Genomic DNA, 17,285 nt, shown 5'->3' with positions numbered 1-17,285 from the left:
CCCGCTTCTTCAGATCAAAGGGTGGTTTGAGTACCAAGCCATTAAGTTCCTAAGGTATCACTAACGGCCCTCATTAGCACACTTAGAACTAAAAAGATTCACACTTCATATTTCCAACTTCACACAGAATGACATATGCACAAAAATAGGATATATAGATTCAGCAGATTGTAACTCAAAATGTGACATGGCCTGTTTTGCATAATCATCTTCAAGCAAGTTATGCATATTCATAAGCCAATTTTCATAAAGCATGGAGAAGCCCTATGACACATGGATCTCAAATATTCACAACTCAAGGACCACCATTTTGATTTACAAGCTTTTTCCATGAACTCCCAAGTGCCCTGCTCAGCCCCAGGTCCCACCCCCATTCCATTCTATCCACCAAGGCTGCACTCTGACCTTCCTCTTTGTGCCTCTTCCCCGCTCCCCCCCCCCACACCCCACGTATGCCCTATCCCCACTGCTCCCTTTCTCTCACCACTTCCTGCACACAGCTTACAGCTGCTCTGCAGCATGCAGGAGGCTCTGGCTGAGAGGGAGAAGAGTTGATCGGGGGGGCTGGCAGCCCTGTGCACAATTCTGCCCCATTCCCAGAACTTGCTCCATTCCTGCCTCACTCCCTCCAGCTCAGTACTTCCTACACAGGAGGGGACTGAGTTCATCAGCATGGCTGGTGGACCCCTTGGAGGCAGCTGGTGGACCCCACTTTGATAAATGCTGATTTATAGCAAATATGAAAGAGTTGCTGGAAAAGATACTGAGCATATGGAATAAAGCTAAGGATGAATATATAAAAAGTCTGAATGTAAAGGAATTTGAATGTAAAGGAAATGTCAAATTCAATGACTTTTACATCATCTTGGAAGGATTCAGTTTTTAATCAGTAGATGCCGATAAATGTTGCTTTCACTACACACAGATGACAAAAAATATTTCCATCAATAATCAAAATGTACAGCTAGGCCAAGGAAGAAACACACTGCTTGAAGAATGAAAATTTTGATTTAAGGATATTTATGGTTTGTACATTTGACATGTGGTGTTAATCAGTTTGTCATAAAATAATTGCCTGCCCCCCCCCCCCCGAACTTTCCTGTGAAAATTTAAATAGATATAAATAGAAAAAAAATGTAAGAATAAAGACCGACAAACATCAAAATTATTAAAAACGTTCTGTCAACCCTATGACGACTAGGGCCTTGAGTCAGTTCCTCAAAAGTGGCCTTAAAAACAGCAGATTTAACTTATGGTTTTTGGTTGCCAGAGATCACTCTCACACTCTGACCAGGAGTGTACTCAGAGAGCTTTAGTTGTAACTGATTTTGTAGCACTGTTTCCCACTTCAGTTAATACTCTAGCCCACATTACATGTAGGCTTAATGGAAAAACACTGCCAAGAGCCTCAAAAAAGAGCTTGCATAACCAAGAACTTGTGCAGATTGTCAAAGAATCAAATGAAGACAACAGATGGACACACTTTATTGGTTCTTAGCATGACATTGGAATTACAGTTGTAAAAAATCACACAAACTGCAGGTATAAACATGTAAAACAATACAAAAATAAATGGAAAGGTAATTTTATATATTTACTGAATCAAGTTGTGTAATAAATACAATAATAAGCAAAAAAGCTTCAACCACACAATTCAGTTTCACTGAAGTTACAGTAGTGTTTGTAAATACAAATTTTAACTTATCAAGTTGCAAATATTAAAGCATCAAAAAACTAGTATAAAAGTGAATTTTGGCACATTGTAAAGTGAGATTTGTTCTATTAGTATTTGACATTTGTGTAAAAATGAAGGAATTTCTCACTAGCCATTTGAGGTACATCTTTAACAATCTAAAATTAGATTAATAATGTTGTTCTAAGAACTCACAGTTTATTATTTACTAAACTAATTACAATTTTCCCTTTTAAGAATACCAGACAAGGTATTCCAGAGCTTATATCTGTGCAAATTCAGAAAAATCTCAAGATAAAACTTATTAGGGAACTTTTAATTGCAACGTAAACCTTCCCTGCAATTATTTTTGCTAAGTAATAATACGAAGGTGTAAAAATGGGAATACTACATTCCACAACTTTACAAAGAAATAATCCTAGGTCACAGTTCAGTTCAAGTTGCAAGTGTTCCCTTGTTAAGTTTGTCACATTTTTTACCCCCTATAACTTCAGCAACTTCTGACAACACTCATTCTCTGTGAGAAAAAACACAAGCTGCTAACGTTAAGGTCAGCAAAGCATCAAACCCTTGGAGGACTCTTAGCACTTTGGCAAAAGACCAGAAATGCCCACACACAAAGTTACTGTTATCAACTTTCATTATACAATTAAAAGATAGTATAATGGCACTTTTTACTTATTTGAACATTTGCAGCTTAGCAAGAGATGGTGCTTTTTTTGTTTGATAGTAGCTAAAGATTTCAAAACTAGTTCTTTATTAACCCAATTCTTATTTCCATTTAAAAAAATAAAAACCGGATTACCCTGTCATTAGGGTTCAGTAAGGTATATAGATCTCTGACAGGATACAAATATTATGCTTCCCCTCCCACCCCAAAGAAGGGCCTGATGACTGTTGGAAGCAACCCCCAAATTCACCAGAAACTGCTATAAAACTTCAGCAGCATCGAGTATTTATACACTTGAGTCCTCAAAGAGTTTTTTAAAAACGATTTAACCATATGTGCTAATATAGTCTTCACTAGGTTAATTGCAAGTCCTTTCACCAAAACCGTTTCTCCTTTAAAAAAAGGCTGCAAGCAATACAACCCATGACGTCCACTCCCATAATTGGCTTAGTGCATCAATGGCGCCATAGGCAAGGCACTGCTATGTTTAAAGGATCTCACTGTCACAGTTTCACTATTTCAGTAATTTTTTTAATTTTTTATTTTTTAAAAAAAAAAATCACAGTTGAACATTAAAAGCTGAGGTAATCAAATTATTTCAATACCAAAATATATTAATTGAAATAGTACCAGTATGGTGAAAGGTCTTTCATCATATTACACAGTTATTTGTTACCACTCAGCATGCAGTACAGCATATAATATCTATACTATGCCTTTGTTGTGGTGAACTCTTCTGATTCAGGCTTTAAAAACAGTTTTATTTGCGCAGCAATAAATCCAATGTGTGTTTATTATTTCCTGTTTTACTCATAAGACACCTCTGTTTTAATTAACTCATTCTAGGACACCTAGATTAAATCAGCTCATCAATATTTATTTTCAAGAGCTGCACAAATCAGCGTTCTTAAAGAGTTCAGCAGAGTGTAAGCTACAGTATCTTCATCTATCAATTGCACTTAAAACCTACTCCATTACTGATTTCCCAGTTGAGACAATGTCAACACAGTGTCTGTTGTCTCAACTCCTGATATTTTATATCTGATGTTACATAGTTGTACAACTAGTCTAGATATATGGCTTTTCCAGATTAGACAACTTAAGCTAAAAAGGAGCAAACAGTGTTTATACCAAGTTATACTGGCAAAGAATTACTTTGTTTCCTAAATTCCCCTTTTATTGCAGTATTTTCTTCAGAATTCTGTATTTTCACAATTCTGGCTAAATATGTAGTTTCCACAGCCAATTTGACTTAGTTTCTAAACACTGACAACACCCGCAAAAACAACTCTTAGCTACGCTTATCCTACCAGGCACTAAGTATATTAAAAGACTAAAGTGTAGCCATGCATAGGTATTTCTTGAGCCTTATGGTGATGCTCTGTAATATGGTTTGTCCCAGAAAACATACACAACTTGGAACTAACTGCTGGCTTTTACTGTACTTTAGAAGAAAAGCACTTCTAGGGAATTCAAGCCCTGTGGCGTGGAAGATAATGCCTAAATTCTGAAAGCTTTTAATGCCTAGCATGAAAACTGTCTAAGAAACAGACCTGCACACATTGAAATCCTAATCTGCACCACCTGGAATTCAAAATCTGCACCTCCCTGTGGAATCTGTATATCCTAAAGATTCAAATACAGGCAGCTCACTGAGGTTAACTTGCAGTGAGGCAGACTACAATTTTGTCTAAATTGTTCCAATGTTTATGGTCTGATATTTCAGCCATTTGAAGTTCCAAATGTAAAAAACTTATTTTCTAAGTAAGGCATCAAATTTCTATATAGACTTGCACTTGGCTGTAGGAATGCAATGTAATTTTCCTTAACTTATTGGTTATGGTTCATTATTGTAAGCACACTACACAGAATTATTCCTTCAATAATTTCTAACTGCAAATATATCTGATCAACAGAAAGATCACAGATGCACTAAAACCTGGCCCTGATCTGTTCCTGAGGCATAGGAGTATGCAAGTTAGTGTTCAGCCACGGCTGGTTTCCACAAAACTAATTTCCAAATTACAGTGAAGTAGAGCAATTCATTTTTCTAAGGTAAGGAATCCTACAATAATGCAGCATCTTGGCCAGTGTTCTACTTAGTCACATTCAAAATAGTTCTTGTTTAACTTAGAGGACAAGGCGCCTTCCTTCTGTCATATTAGTTTGAAGGAAAAACAAAAATCAAACCCAGGATTTCAGTTCTGTGGAAGGCTATGGCACACCAACTTTCTCAGAAACTTGTCAGGTCAAGTACTTCAAGTTCGTTTTGACCTTTGGAAATTAGAGTAGAAAAACCAACTCATCTTTTGAGCCAGAAGATACCTGGCTCATCCCAGATGTGCTCAGACATTTAGGCTACAGTGAAATTGACAAGATAACCCTTTTACTCTCCAGTCGTGGCAGGTACTCTGTCTGCAACAAATTCCGCATGACAGTGCAAGGGTTGCAGGAGAAAATGAGCCATTGAGAGCAGGAGCAAGAGCAGGTGCTCTCTTCAGAGCTTGTCATGTGTTCCCCCATTTCTCACTTTAGGAACACACAAACTCTCATACTGAAACATTTCTGGGTGTAAAAAGTGTTGGCCACTTTTTCATTTGGGGCACTTGTGTACACTCTGAACAGGAATTTTTATAGGGCGTATGGAGAAATGAGCTCCAGGTTTTTGATTATCTATACCAGAAACCAAATTCATTCTCGTACACAGGGCTATTAGGACATATGGTTTTGTTTTGAATGTGCAATATTTCCACTGCTAGTCAGAAATTCCAGGTGATGCTTTTTATGATCTGGAATTAAGATGAAGTGGATGTGAATCAGACTGTACAAACAACTAAGAAGTTACCAAATTAAAATGCCAGCCTTGCAGGAATGAAACCTCATTTTAAATGTGCTGAGAATTAACATTTTGCTTTTCATTATCTTGCTAACCGGCAAGGCTGCCAGCATTTTTCGGTTACAGGTAGTCAGATGACAATTAAGAAATCTACATTTATGTGCATGCTTATGTCTTCTGCTCAAAGAGGTCATGATATTCCTGTTCTTCGAGTTCTCTGTTGTACTTTTCAATTTCTCTGTTAGCTTCTTCCAAGTAATCATTCATGAACTGGTCCATTACTGATGTCAAAATACTAAGGAAAAGTATTCACCCCAATAGTGTGCATTAGAGTCAGAACAGGTTGAACTAACTGAGTAACTGAACTAGTTAGACCTGCACGTTAAGAGGAAAATTCTTCTCTGTGGGCAAGAACGCACACTTAACATATCTTGGGAATCTGAGCCAACTATTAGCACTCAACCTCAAGGAGGCTATACAAGTCATGTAGGTAATGTTTCAAAGCATAGCAGTGAAAAATATTAAGGGCTATTTGAAATAGCAGCAGGTCAGGAAACTTAACAATAATGAGGATACCTTCATGTCGTCTCTGCCTCAGCCACTGCCTCTCTACAACCATCCCAAGGTTCAGTCTGATAATCCTGGAGAGAGTTCTGTAAAAGATTAGGGCCAAGTCTGCTCTGGAGAGTTTTGTAGACAAAACTCATGGAGTATCTATACACAAAATGCAAGTTGTTAACAGAACAGTTGACAAAAAGGAGTGTACACACTCCAGAGAGCCCTTTGGTCAACAGAAGGGATCAAAAGATTGATCCACTTTCATGTGTAAACACATTCTCTTGACAGAAGTTTTGTCAGAATATATCTGCCCACAGTAACCTCTGCAGACAGATGCTTCTAGTGTAGATGTAGCCTAGGATTCCCATCACTGGCTGCTGAATCAATCTGGCTTTTAAATTTACTTGAAAAAAAATGCAGACCTAACACCACAGTATTTAAACCCTGCAAGAATGTGCCATTTTTAAAAGATACTGGATTTTATTTAGACGGTTTAGTAAATGAGAAAGATGGTATTATTCCTATTATGCTGTTTAATGGCTGTGAAAGTGTGGTTGATGCTGTAGTAAATTATTTGGAGAGTTTCCTCTATTATTTGGTCTTACATAGCATAATTACGTGAATTTGAATAAGTAGGTTTAAGTAGGAAAAAAATTCCACTAGCAAAAATATCTGGATTAATTTCAATAACTAGGGTTAGCATATGTTGCTGCTTTTGTCTTTCCCTAACTTTCGCTCCAAATGACTATGATTAAGGAATATATACAAGAAGAGAATACAGGTTGGATGATTTATGTATTAAAATTAAGTGCCACAGAAGTTGAGGAGGGACAGGGGGACGCTCTCTTTCAAAGAACAATGGAAGTGTCCACCCACAGTTCTCCCATCAGTCACTCAAGATCAAGAAATAACAAAAACTAAGCTGAGGCTATAAAAGCAGATTTGAGGTAAGTTCTTTGTGCCGGAGATGTACTTTTTTTTTTTTTGTTCTGCATTTATACAGCATCTAGAGTATAATAATAGATGAGACTACCCAAACAAAGTCCTGGTCCATGACTTAGGCTTCTAGGCACTGCAATAATACAAATAAATAATTCAGAGAGAACCTGAGGATGAAAGTATTAGAAAATACGACAAACACATAAGGAATTGTACAACAGGGGTCTGTTTATCTGACTGGAATTGTTGCCAAATATTGAGACAAAAATCCAATACACCAATTCAGGTGAAAAAGGAACCATTGTGATTCACAGGAGAAACTAAAAACAAGCTCTTTTTCTCTTTGTATAACTTTCAGTGTATGCTCCCCATAGCTGTTTGCCCATAGGAAGTAAAAGGCACAGAACTCCAACAAGAATTTTTAAATAAGGAAGCAAGTGCCACCATCTTTTACTTCACAAGTAATACGGTGTTGCAGGGTAACCACGTGCGTGGCTTCTGATTTTATTTGTGTGCGCACTCTGAAAACACATAGATTGGTTGCTATGTTTGTGAAGGTTTTCCCACATCAAACCAGGCCAGAAGGGCTCTTTAGATTAAAGAGACTTCAACAGGCAAGGACCAAAAAGGAGGTATTTTTGCAGTCAGAACTCTTGCTGGTTTTGTTTGGTTTCTGTAAGTATATGTATTTTCTGACACTATACTGAAAGGTATGAAGGGATTCTTTGGTTTAAACACATTGCTTTGCATCGTATGCCTCTGATTATTTGAAAAACACAGGGGACGTTGACTTGGTTTGGATAATCAAGGGCTGGAATGGCACTGCAGGGAGTCCTCTGCAGCTCATAACCTGGCTCAACCACACCCATGACTACCTTCTTGATTGCTGCAAGCCCAAGGCATGGGGATGTGTGTATGGGAAGTCCTAATGGGAGTGGAGACTTCAGGCCACTACTCCGATCAGCCACACCAGGGCCTTGTATGTGCAGGGCTCCAGTATTACCAGCCTTGCAGCAGCACAGGGAGTCCTCCGTAGCTCTGCTGTCAGGGTTCCACTTACTCAGTCCCACGACAGGAGGGCCACACCAGGCTTCCCGATATGCTGCAAGGGCAGTCAGCAACATGGTGGTCTCTACCAGAGCCAGGGGTCTCCGCTCTAGCATGAGAAACTTCATGTGACCCAAAAGCAGAGCAAGGGGACAAGGAAGAGATTCAGGTAATGTGAATGTTCCAATCACAGGGTTCTTGAAAAATAAAGTCTATACTGTACATGATTCTGTACATGATTTTCTATATGATCTTATGTTGCATAATGACCTTTGGTTTGTTCAATTTATCTTCTTACACTGTGATGGTGGGAGTGACTGATTAATGTTAAAGCCTGGTATGGCAAATATGCTTATTTAAACACCAAAACCTTTCACTTTGTAGGCTCACCAGCTAGTGAATTGGTTCTTTTAAGGATAATGCTCTGCCCCAACATTCCTATGTCAGATTTGTCTGAATCTGCAGCATACTTCCCAAGAAAATAGTGATGAGTTTAAATAAATGTTAAAGGATACATGGATGATAATCCATCTTGTCCCCAAAGAAATTCACAAACTGAGTTCCGTTGTAAAAGTAACCAGCTGGAAGCGGATCCAAGTGGCGCTTCATCTGCATTTAAAAAGTAATATTTTAACGTTAGATATTTAGAGCAACGGTCTAAAATACGAGTATGTAAATCTCTGCTGCTAAGCATGAACTAAAGGGGGGGAAGGAGATGGTACTTTTGAGAAATTTACGAGCCCAGTAAAAAAGTGCTTACCCTTTTCTTTATATGGTAGTATTTAAACCTAGTCTGCAACATGTCTAACAAGATGACAGTATCTTTAACAGTTCCCTTATAATTCAATTTTTATACTAGGAAAATTGAGGAAACCCCTCCAAAACTCTTATTGTCCTCTTGGTTGTAAAAGAGGCCCTCTGAGCTTGTTTAGACTAGGATAAATGTATTTTGTTAACACTTGTTTGCTAAAACAATGTACCGCTAGTTTGGAAAGGGAAAGTTAGCCCTGCGCTGTTGTAGCTAATATGACTTACAAATATACTTTTATCCTAGTCTGAAGAAACCCTTAATGTTCACAGATACAGGGTTATCTTCTTAAGACTTCAGACCAACAACTCAGCGAACACTTTAAAATACCTTACAATATGTTTTAGTTTCTTAAATTGAAAATTAGACTTAAAAAGACTGAAGAGGTTGCTTCACAGAGGAAGTCTTATAACAGAAATAGTTTGGGGGTTGCTTTTGGATGGCCTGTTAGACCAGGAATCTTAAGGCAGGCTCTTGTGTAGATTTCACTGTATTTCAAAATAATTTGGAAACACACTGACTTAGTAACTTGAAGCTTTTTTCCAACAACTTGTTTAATTCACTTTATAATTGATATATTTAGAAATAAGTTGCAAATAGTCCTTAGGATGAGCCTTTTACACCTTTGCACCTTATGTCATTTCCCAGACTCACACTGCACAGAAATCTCCTGCAGCTATCCATATACAAGTTGAACCTCTAGTCCAGCACCCTCGGGACCTGCCTAGTGCCGAACCAGAGAATTTGTCGAACCACAGGCGGTCAACATTGTCTAGCAGAATTACCAACGATTCCACTACTTACTGGACTCCTAGGAGATGTTTAAGGGTAAATTAGAGATAAGCAACAGCACAGAATGCTGCAATCCAGGACTGGTGACTAAACAAGTTTTATTGGACCACAGGAATCTTGGCCACACACACAATAAATGGACATGCAGCTAACTAAAATCATACCAAATCATGGATATTGCAAGACTAGAGAGTGCTGGATTAGAGATGTTCACAAGAAGAGTACAGACTCAGATACTGCACAGCTTGCTATGTAAACACACAGCAGTAGTACCTTCCCATATTAGGTTCTTACATGCACTTTCATTCATGCTTTTTATTGACCAGATTTTATTTATATATATACACATATATATACACATATATATACACATATATACACACCAGATGCATTCCTCCTTCAAGAAAAATATTGAAGAGCAAACATTTTAAAGGATCTTTTTCCAATCCTCGAACATGACCAGAGACTCCCTTGGCAAACATTTCTTACAGGAGGTTTTTGTGTTTAGTTATCTTCTATTCCAACAGAGCAACTTGTAAATACTTCTGGGATTGTCTAAAAACTGGCTGTACAAACAGCAAGACAAGCAAAGTCTGACTTAACAGTAGCACCTGTGAGGGCAGACTAATATAGCCTCCACAGAAACAAGAAGTATGTTAAATTAATGAATTTTTGCCTCTCACTTGCACAGGACAGAACAGATGGTCTCCACACTCCTATCAATAATTAATGGAAACAGATCTGTCACTATTATGAAAATGTGATTATTGCTATGATGTTATAGCCGTATACAATAAATCCTGGCAATGCGCAATTTCGAGTTGCACTTAACTCACATTAACATGAGTTTAGTGCAACTCAAAATCCTGCTCCCCCCGGCCCCTGCTCACTCCCCCTCCCCCCATGCCTGACTCAACACCCCCGGCCCTAGTTCAACCCCCTCCACATGTGGCTCTGGCTCACCTGTGCATTCCCAGTGCAACTCCATCATCATCCCCGCCCCAGCCCCTACCGCCTACAGCCCCAATCCACCTCCAGGCTTAACCCTCCCAACTGTGTTCCCCTGATCCCCCCCAAAATCCCAGGACTTGCCTTACCTTTCAAAAGGAGAGCCAGGTGCCTCCCCAGCTGCAGAATGTGCATTCTGCCAGGGGAAAAAGCCCCCCACCACCCAACTTACACAAAATTCAAGTTATGTGAGGGTGCATGGGAACACAATTCTCATGTAACTTGAGGGATTACTAAACTCCCACTCTTCAAACTATTACAAATCTGGGTTATTTGAAAATCAGTGTAATTATACAGCACTCCTGCCACGTATCTGGAAGCTTAACAGAATCAGGAAACAATAATTTGGCATGCATCAAGTCAGAAACTAAAAACACAGGTCCTATATTGCAACCTTCTCTCACATAAATGGGTATTTAAAGTCGTAAGGGTCAAAATGAAGCCTTGCCGCTAATGACTCGTACTTACATGAATGTTTTTGATTTCCTGAGGTGTCAACATTCCTCTGGTTTTCAAGGCTTTCCTCTGAGGTTTCTATACAAAGATAGAGATAATAATGCAGTTAATGCCCAGGGAAACACCACAGTATAATTGAAGTATAAGAAAAAACACTCGAAATGTACACATTATCACAAATATGAAAAAGTCAGCAACATATAACCACAACTGATTGTGCTTGCCCCTATCAAGAGGTATTTTTAAAAATGTGTATGAATGCTAATAAGTGGACACGATTATTGAACTATGGTCTTTATGTAAGGCCTTCTAGCTTCAATTTTTACAAAAGCAAATAAAAAAACCAAAAGAATCTGATGTAAACTAGTTATTTTAGTTAACAAAATAAACAAAAATTGTGAAGGCTTTTAATTAGATAATCTAACCCCCACCATCCCAAGAAAAACCTAAGAGTCATCACAATCAAGGTTTTAGACTTAGTACAGAGACCTATACCTCACTTCTTTACATGATATTCAGACACTGAAATACTGAACTTATTTGAAACCCCCTGAATCAGCCTCCACTGTTGTGGGGGGATGAAAAGGCACTTTCATTATGAATCCCTTTTACAGAGATTTGTACATTTTTGAAAATGTTATTCATTGGGCTGAAAGCTCTCATGTTTGTTCTTAGTCCAAAGACTGTTTTTATTTAACGTCTGGCTAAATTCAGTTCACCCATTGCTGATCTACTTGAAAAAGACGAGCGTATCTCATACTTGGAGAAATCTGCTTATTTCTGACTCTGGTAAGGACTCCCTCTGATTTCTGACAGTCTCAACTTCTCAGCTTATTCTGCATTCCAAGACGTTACACGTGAATTTATAATTGTAGAGAAAATATTTATCAATGAGAAAAATCAACAATCTAACTAAAGAGTGTATCAAGATGTGCATGGACAAGGAAGTCAACAGGAGCGCAGACTGATCACAGCATCTAAACAGCCTGCAGCAGCACTGATGGCAGCCTTTATATTACTTCCGAGACAAGTCACTCTTGTCCGTCTTACAAAGTATATGCCCCCCAGCCCCTTTATACTTCACGATGCAGCACGTTAGCCACATTCATATGCACATGTAGGACGTTTTACAGATTTAGCCAAAGACTGCCAAACTAAGCATAGGCTTTTCAAGGCAGTGTAACTTGATAAATCAAAACTAGTTTTCACTTGAACACAAGTTATTTCCATGCTATACTTAAAACTCTTTCCTCAACTGTTTGCAACATGTTTTAAAAATAGGAAGACAAATCATCCCCGCTCAATGAAACCCCCACATGTTGAAAAATAGCTGAATGGTATTTGCTGAAAATGTTTTTTTTTTTTCCTTTTAAAATCTCCTCCCCTGAGCACAGATAATGCCTGGAAAACATAAGCTGAAAATTATAAGCAACTAAGGAGGGAGTAAAGGAAACAGTTATACACTAACCACAATGGTCACCACTGCTCCTGTTTTTATACCTCAGTGCAGGTTCTACTCACTGAACTGCCTGTGTGAACTTAGACTGCCCCGGATCCTAACCACAGGCAAGACAACCATGTCTCAGTCCAAGTCTTAGGCTATGTCTACACTAGCAGATATCGATTTTAAGTCATTTAGCTTTATTTATTTATTTATTTTTTACCAACTGCCTGTCTTCACTGTAAATTCCATTAGCTTGACTTATGGTGCACTAAAATCAACATAATATAAATATTGTAGAAACCTGATAGGTGTAGTGTTCAGTTTGAATTTAAAGTTCTGAATGAACTGTAGTGAGGAAGCGCCATGTCTTTAAATCAAATTGATTAGCCTCCAGAGATGTCCCATATGTGCCCCACAATTCTCTGCTCTGGCCTCTTCCATCCCCACTTCTTACAGATACAGAGGAATTAGGCGACAGGAAGACTGGTTTCAATTTGCACCTGAAAGCCCATGGCTCTAGGGTCACGAGAGGCTGAAAAATCTTTTTGTTTGCTAGTAGCACAGCTGTGGGGTCTGTGTTTCTGTGTCTACCTCTGCTGGCTGCCTTTTTTTTCCTCCCTGTGCTGGCTGACGCCAGCCACTGCCACCCCCTGCACCACGTGGCAGCTAGACGGTGGTGGGGGGTTGTGCTTGTACGAAGATGAGAAACTTCTTTTCAGCTCTTTACATGTTGTCCCGCCCACCCCATCCTCTCCTTTTCCTCCCACCGGAGACATCATGCAGTCCGGAACTTTCCAGCGCCCAGCCACCTCACATGGCTTGACCCTGAACCAATAGAAGGATGTGCTGCGCAAGATGCCAGGCAGCTTGCAAGTGGTGAGAGTCCTGTAGCCAGCCAGGGGAAGTCCCGATTTTTGGGCAACAGAAGAAAATACCTGGTCACTAGCATGGCTGTCCTCTCAGGAGGAAATTCTTGTATGGGCTTTATCCAAAGGCCAAGGGGCTGGCTATAGTTGGGGGGTCTTTTAGCTGCCTGGGGGAAGTCTCCCACAGTGGTCAAGATTTTTCAGGTGCTGACTGTAGCAGGGGGTCTTGTAGCCACCCCGAGCCATAACTGTTTCAATAAATCAGTGCAGTTTCAGTGTAGCACCTGCGTCTACTTAAACAAATGGGGCTTCTTTGCAAGAAGTTCTAAATGCAGATGCAGTTGGTGGGTCTTGCCCCGGAGTGTCGGCCAGCATCAAGGGCACAGATGTAGCACTTCTGGACTTCCTCCACCTTCACCTGGACTTCCTCCATGCTGCAGAGTGGGGTGGCCTCATTCCGTGAGGATGGTGGCCATCTTGCGTAGGCTAAGGAATTATTGCGCTTCACTTTGGGGTCTTGGAGTAGATCCTCCTCATAGCTCCAGGAGGGTCTGCACCTTTTGCCCAGTCCAGAAGGGACCTGCCTCTTGGTACCCCAGACTGGCTCTTGGGCCTTTGAGACAAAATTATTCATCTGAAGATCTTCTTTGCCAGGACATCTAAACCCAGATCCATGCCTGCAAAGATCCAGTGCTTCTGCATCTCATTTTGAAAACCTGTTGGTTGGGGAACTCGTTATCTTTTTTCTAACTATTCTTAAGCGCTTTACTACCCCTCTTCTCCCCTCAATTACAAAAAGCACATCTCTTATACAAGCAATCCAGACCCTGCCTGGAAAAAAGTGATGTTTAACACAGCAAAGGAATGAGGGAAATGAAACGTAGGAAAAGAAATGTAGAAAAATGTCATCAGATACCCACATCCACTGGCAGGGCATTTTCTTCCGATGCTGCACCAGTGAAAATAGCCAGAATGCAACAGGCCTCAGGGAACTGTGGGATAGGTTCCCACAATACACTGCTGCAGCAGTCAATCTGAGCTACTTGTGTGACAGAAATAATTTGATTTTGTGGGGAGTATGTGGGAATGTAAGGCTGCTCAAAATCAAACCGATAAAACCCAGCATTACTAAATCAATTTTAATAAAATCGTTCTTAGCTCGTAGTGTAAACACAGCCTCATTGTGTTCATTTGCGCATATGCACGTGCTCAGTTTGTTGTGGAGTATTCTTCAGTAAAGCACTCTGTGTATATGGTGCGACAAATATTTTACTGAAGTCTGAATTACAGGTCGCACCTGTGAGCCTTTTCAGCCATCATATTGAAAAGATCCTTTCTTATGCAAGATTAACCAGGTTCCAGTCAGCTTTTATAAACACTCAAATTTCTCTTTGGATTGTTAAACCAGACAACAGAGAAAAATAAAATCACGAGAGCTGTAAATGCAGCCACAAACCTGCTTTGCAGTTTGTCTGAGCCAGTCTTTTATATCTTCTTCCTTAAGAGAGCAGCCAATGAAGACAAGGAAGCACTCCTGCTGACTGCTGCGATCTCTGTTATCATTTCTTGAATCAGGAGGAGTAGGCCCCTCCTGAACAGGCACAAGGCTTAATGAATTTGCTGATGTATTATGAGAGACTTCTACCATCTTATCAGAATCTACCAAAAAGAGAAGGCATTTTCTTTGAACACTGGGCAGACATAGTGGACTTTATCTCAATTATTTTAACAGGCAGCACAGGTTCACAAGTGCATATGGTTCCTTTAAAACTCATGCATCACTATATATGATTTATTTTAGTATTCTATGAGTAGGTGAACAAAATAAGTATAACCTCGAGACAATAACATATGAAGTACTACCTAGTTACCTGAAAACTTAACTTTGCCCAAAATGTGGTATATGTTTCCAGAAAAAGGACTTGGCTTAATTGCTGACTTAATTGCTGTATGAAACAAAAACAAAAACAAGTTATTCAAGTTATTTTTCTCCTCCCCAGTGCTCTATCCTACATCCCTGGAAGCCCCACTATTCATAACTTCTCTTCCATATGGAGGAGAAAAGGATAAGTGCTCCAAGGGTGCTATAAAGTATCCCTCCCAATAACTGACCCTTACACAGTGTAGCAAGAAAGGACATTATCTCCAAGGAACTGTACTGCTATGATGGAAGGAAAGACATTATTTCTATTCTGAAAGCACATGGTCATCTTACCAGCAGCCTCTTTTCATAATCATTGCAAAGAATGGTTGATTTTATGTACAATAACAAGGTAGCTACCCTTTAACACATGAAAACATTTATTACAACTTAGAGAAACCTTCTTAAGTATTGACATTTACGAGATAACATTTAGGGTGTAGCTAAAACACCTGAAAGTAAAGCGTTAATATTAAAAGTCTGCACTTATTTAAATGAGTCTTTTTAAGTTCCTAGAATGGACAAAAAAGCCACCTTAGTGTATAAGGCACTTTAAAGAAAAGTGCAATTACGTTCTAGATACAAATTTACATTATGATTAGTGTAGAGAGACCCTATGCTATGCTAAACACTCACAGTATTTTAAACCTTAAAGTAAGCCAGCAAACCACTTTTTACCTTTACATTTGGTCACAAATCGTGTTTTTTCCAGAGGACGGCTAAACCAGACGCAGATCTGAACCATTGGGGGGAAGACAGAGCCAGATCCAAACTTACCATCATACCTTTGAAAAACAAGGTAAAAAGGGAAATAAGATTTGGCACAAAGATTTTTGATTTGTTTCCTCACGCTTCATGTGAATAATCAAAATTCCTCTAAGGCAACATTTACATTATGAGAAATCCAAATTTAAGGCAGCTGGCTCATTATTACCATGTAATTGCCTTCACTTTAAATACCATTAGCTCGATTTTGAGATCACTAATATTAAGATTACAGTATCACTATTACTAGGTGGGTATAGTGTCAAGCTCAAATTCAGGAGTTCAATTAAAGGCCAGTGTTGAAGTGCCACGTCTTAAAATCAAATTTATTAGCCTCCAGAAGTGTGCCATATGTAACCGTGCTCCACTCTGGCCCCTGCTCTCCAGGTGCGTCGGAATTAGGTAACAGGAAGACCATGAACTTCAAAGCAAGAGCAACAAGCCTGTGGCTGTGGGCTCATGTTTGTATGAGAGCCTGAGAAACATCTTTCTTTCTTTGCAAAGTAGCGCTGTGAGCACATCTACCCATTACAAATATCCCCTGCAAGGAGTTTGTGATTCTGTGTCTACACCTTTTTCCCGCCCCCCGTGATGTCTGGCACTGGCTGCTGCCCCTCCGCACCACGTGGCAACAGGCTCTCGTGTGGGTCGTGCTTGCATTAGACACCGAGAAACTTCAGTTGTTTACACTTGTGTGTGAACCCTCCTCCCTCCCCCACAAGCACCACACAGTTGGGGTCTTTCACACGCTCAGCCAGATCATGTGGCTAGCCCCTGACCCAATAAAAGGATGTGACTGCCATTTGGTACTGACCATACTGCCAGGCAGCACCATGTCCTAGCTTGTGTGCATTAAGGGCTCCAAGGGCAGGAAAGATATTCAGGGACTTGCTGCTTCTGGCGGGGGGAAGTCTCCTCTGGAGGCTAAGATAGTCGGGGGGACTACTTCGGCTATTTCAACACTCCAAGTGGCTCTGCAGGCACAGACCACAGCACACACCCCCCATCCCACCAAAAAGATTTTCAGGAGTTTGCTGTCCATTGCAGACACCTGCTGGTTTGATATTTTGGGTATAAAATCTTTTTGCTAACATCTCTTATCTGTCCTCCTGCTTTGACCCCCTCAGAAACACTGGGAGGTGGGGGAAGGGAAAAACTAGTTGAGTTTCCCGTTTCCATTATAAGTTCAGGGTATGATATTTCACTATCATCCTCCGTGTTGGCAATGTCTGCCTAGTGAAGGAGAAAGTCAAAAATATTTTTCCCCAGCCTTTTCCATCCTCTTTCTTCTAACTTTGAGAACACAGTCCAGGCTCCTGTATTATTTTCAGGGATCGGATGTAATAATGGGGAGACACTCAGTGGATGGCCAGTTGAGAACACAGTTGTCGCAGAGAAGCCTTACAGTGCACCGGAAAGTCAAAGGCTCTCCCCGCAGCAACCCTCCTTTTTGAAAATTTTTCCTGTCTTCTCTTTCTTCAA

The 17,285-nt window shown here is 39.9% G+C and overlaps 1 protein-coding gene across 2 annotated transcripts in view; it reads right to left on the bottom strand.

The window, feature by feature from the left end:
• Positions 1 to 1,468: 1,468 nt before the first annotated feature.
• The window catches only part of DNAAF9 (dynein axonemal assembly factor 9), a 114,092-nt gene continuing 98,275 nt past the window's right edge, over positions 1,469 to 17,285 (bottom strand). For both annotated transcript variants that reach the window (XM_074992223.1, XM_074992224.1), the window contains exons 32-37: positions 15,717 to 15,823; positions 14,989 to 15,063; positions 14,574 to 14,776; positions 10,820 to 10,885; positions 8,259 to 8,352; positions 1,469 to 5,480 (exon numbers count right to left, since the gene is read on the bottom strand). In XM_074992223.1, coding sequence (XP_074848324.1) covers positions 5,368 to 5,480; positions 8,259 to 8,352; positions 10,820 to 10,885; positions 14,574 to 14,776; positions 14,989 to 15,063; positions 15,717 to 15,823 — 658 coding nt within the window. In that variant the 3' untranslated portion in view covers positions 1,469 to 5,367. The remainder of the gene's footprint in view (positions 5,481 to 8,258; positions 8,353 to 10,819; positions 10,886 to 14,573; positions 14,777 to 14,988; positions 15,064 to 15,716; positions 15,824 to 17,285) is intronic.

Source organism: Carettochelys insculpta, chromosome 4 (assembly GCF_033958435.1).
Source record: "Carettochelys insculpta isolate YL-2023 chromosome 4, ASM3395843v1, whole genome shotgun sequence".
NCBI lineage: Eukaryota > Metazoa > Chordata > Testudines > Carettochelyidae > Carettochelys > Carettochelys insculpta.
This window is presented reverse-complemented; position numbering and strand designations above follow the sequence as displayed.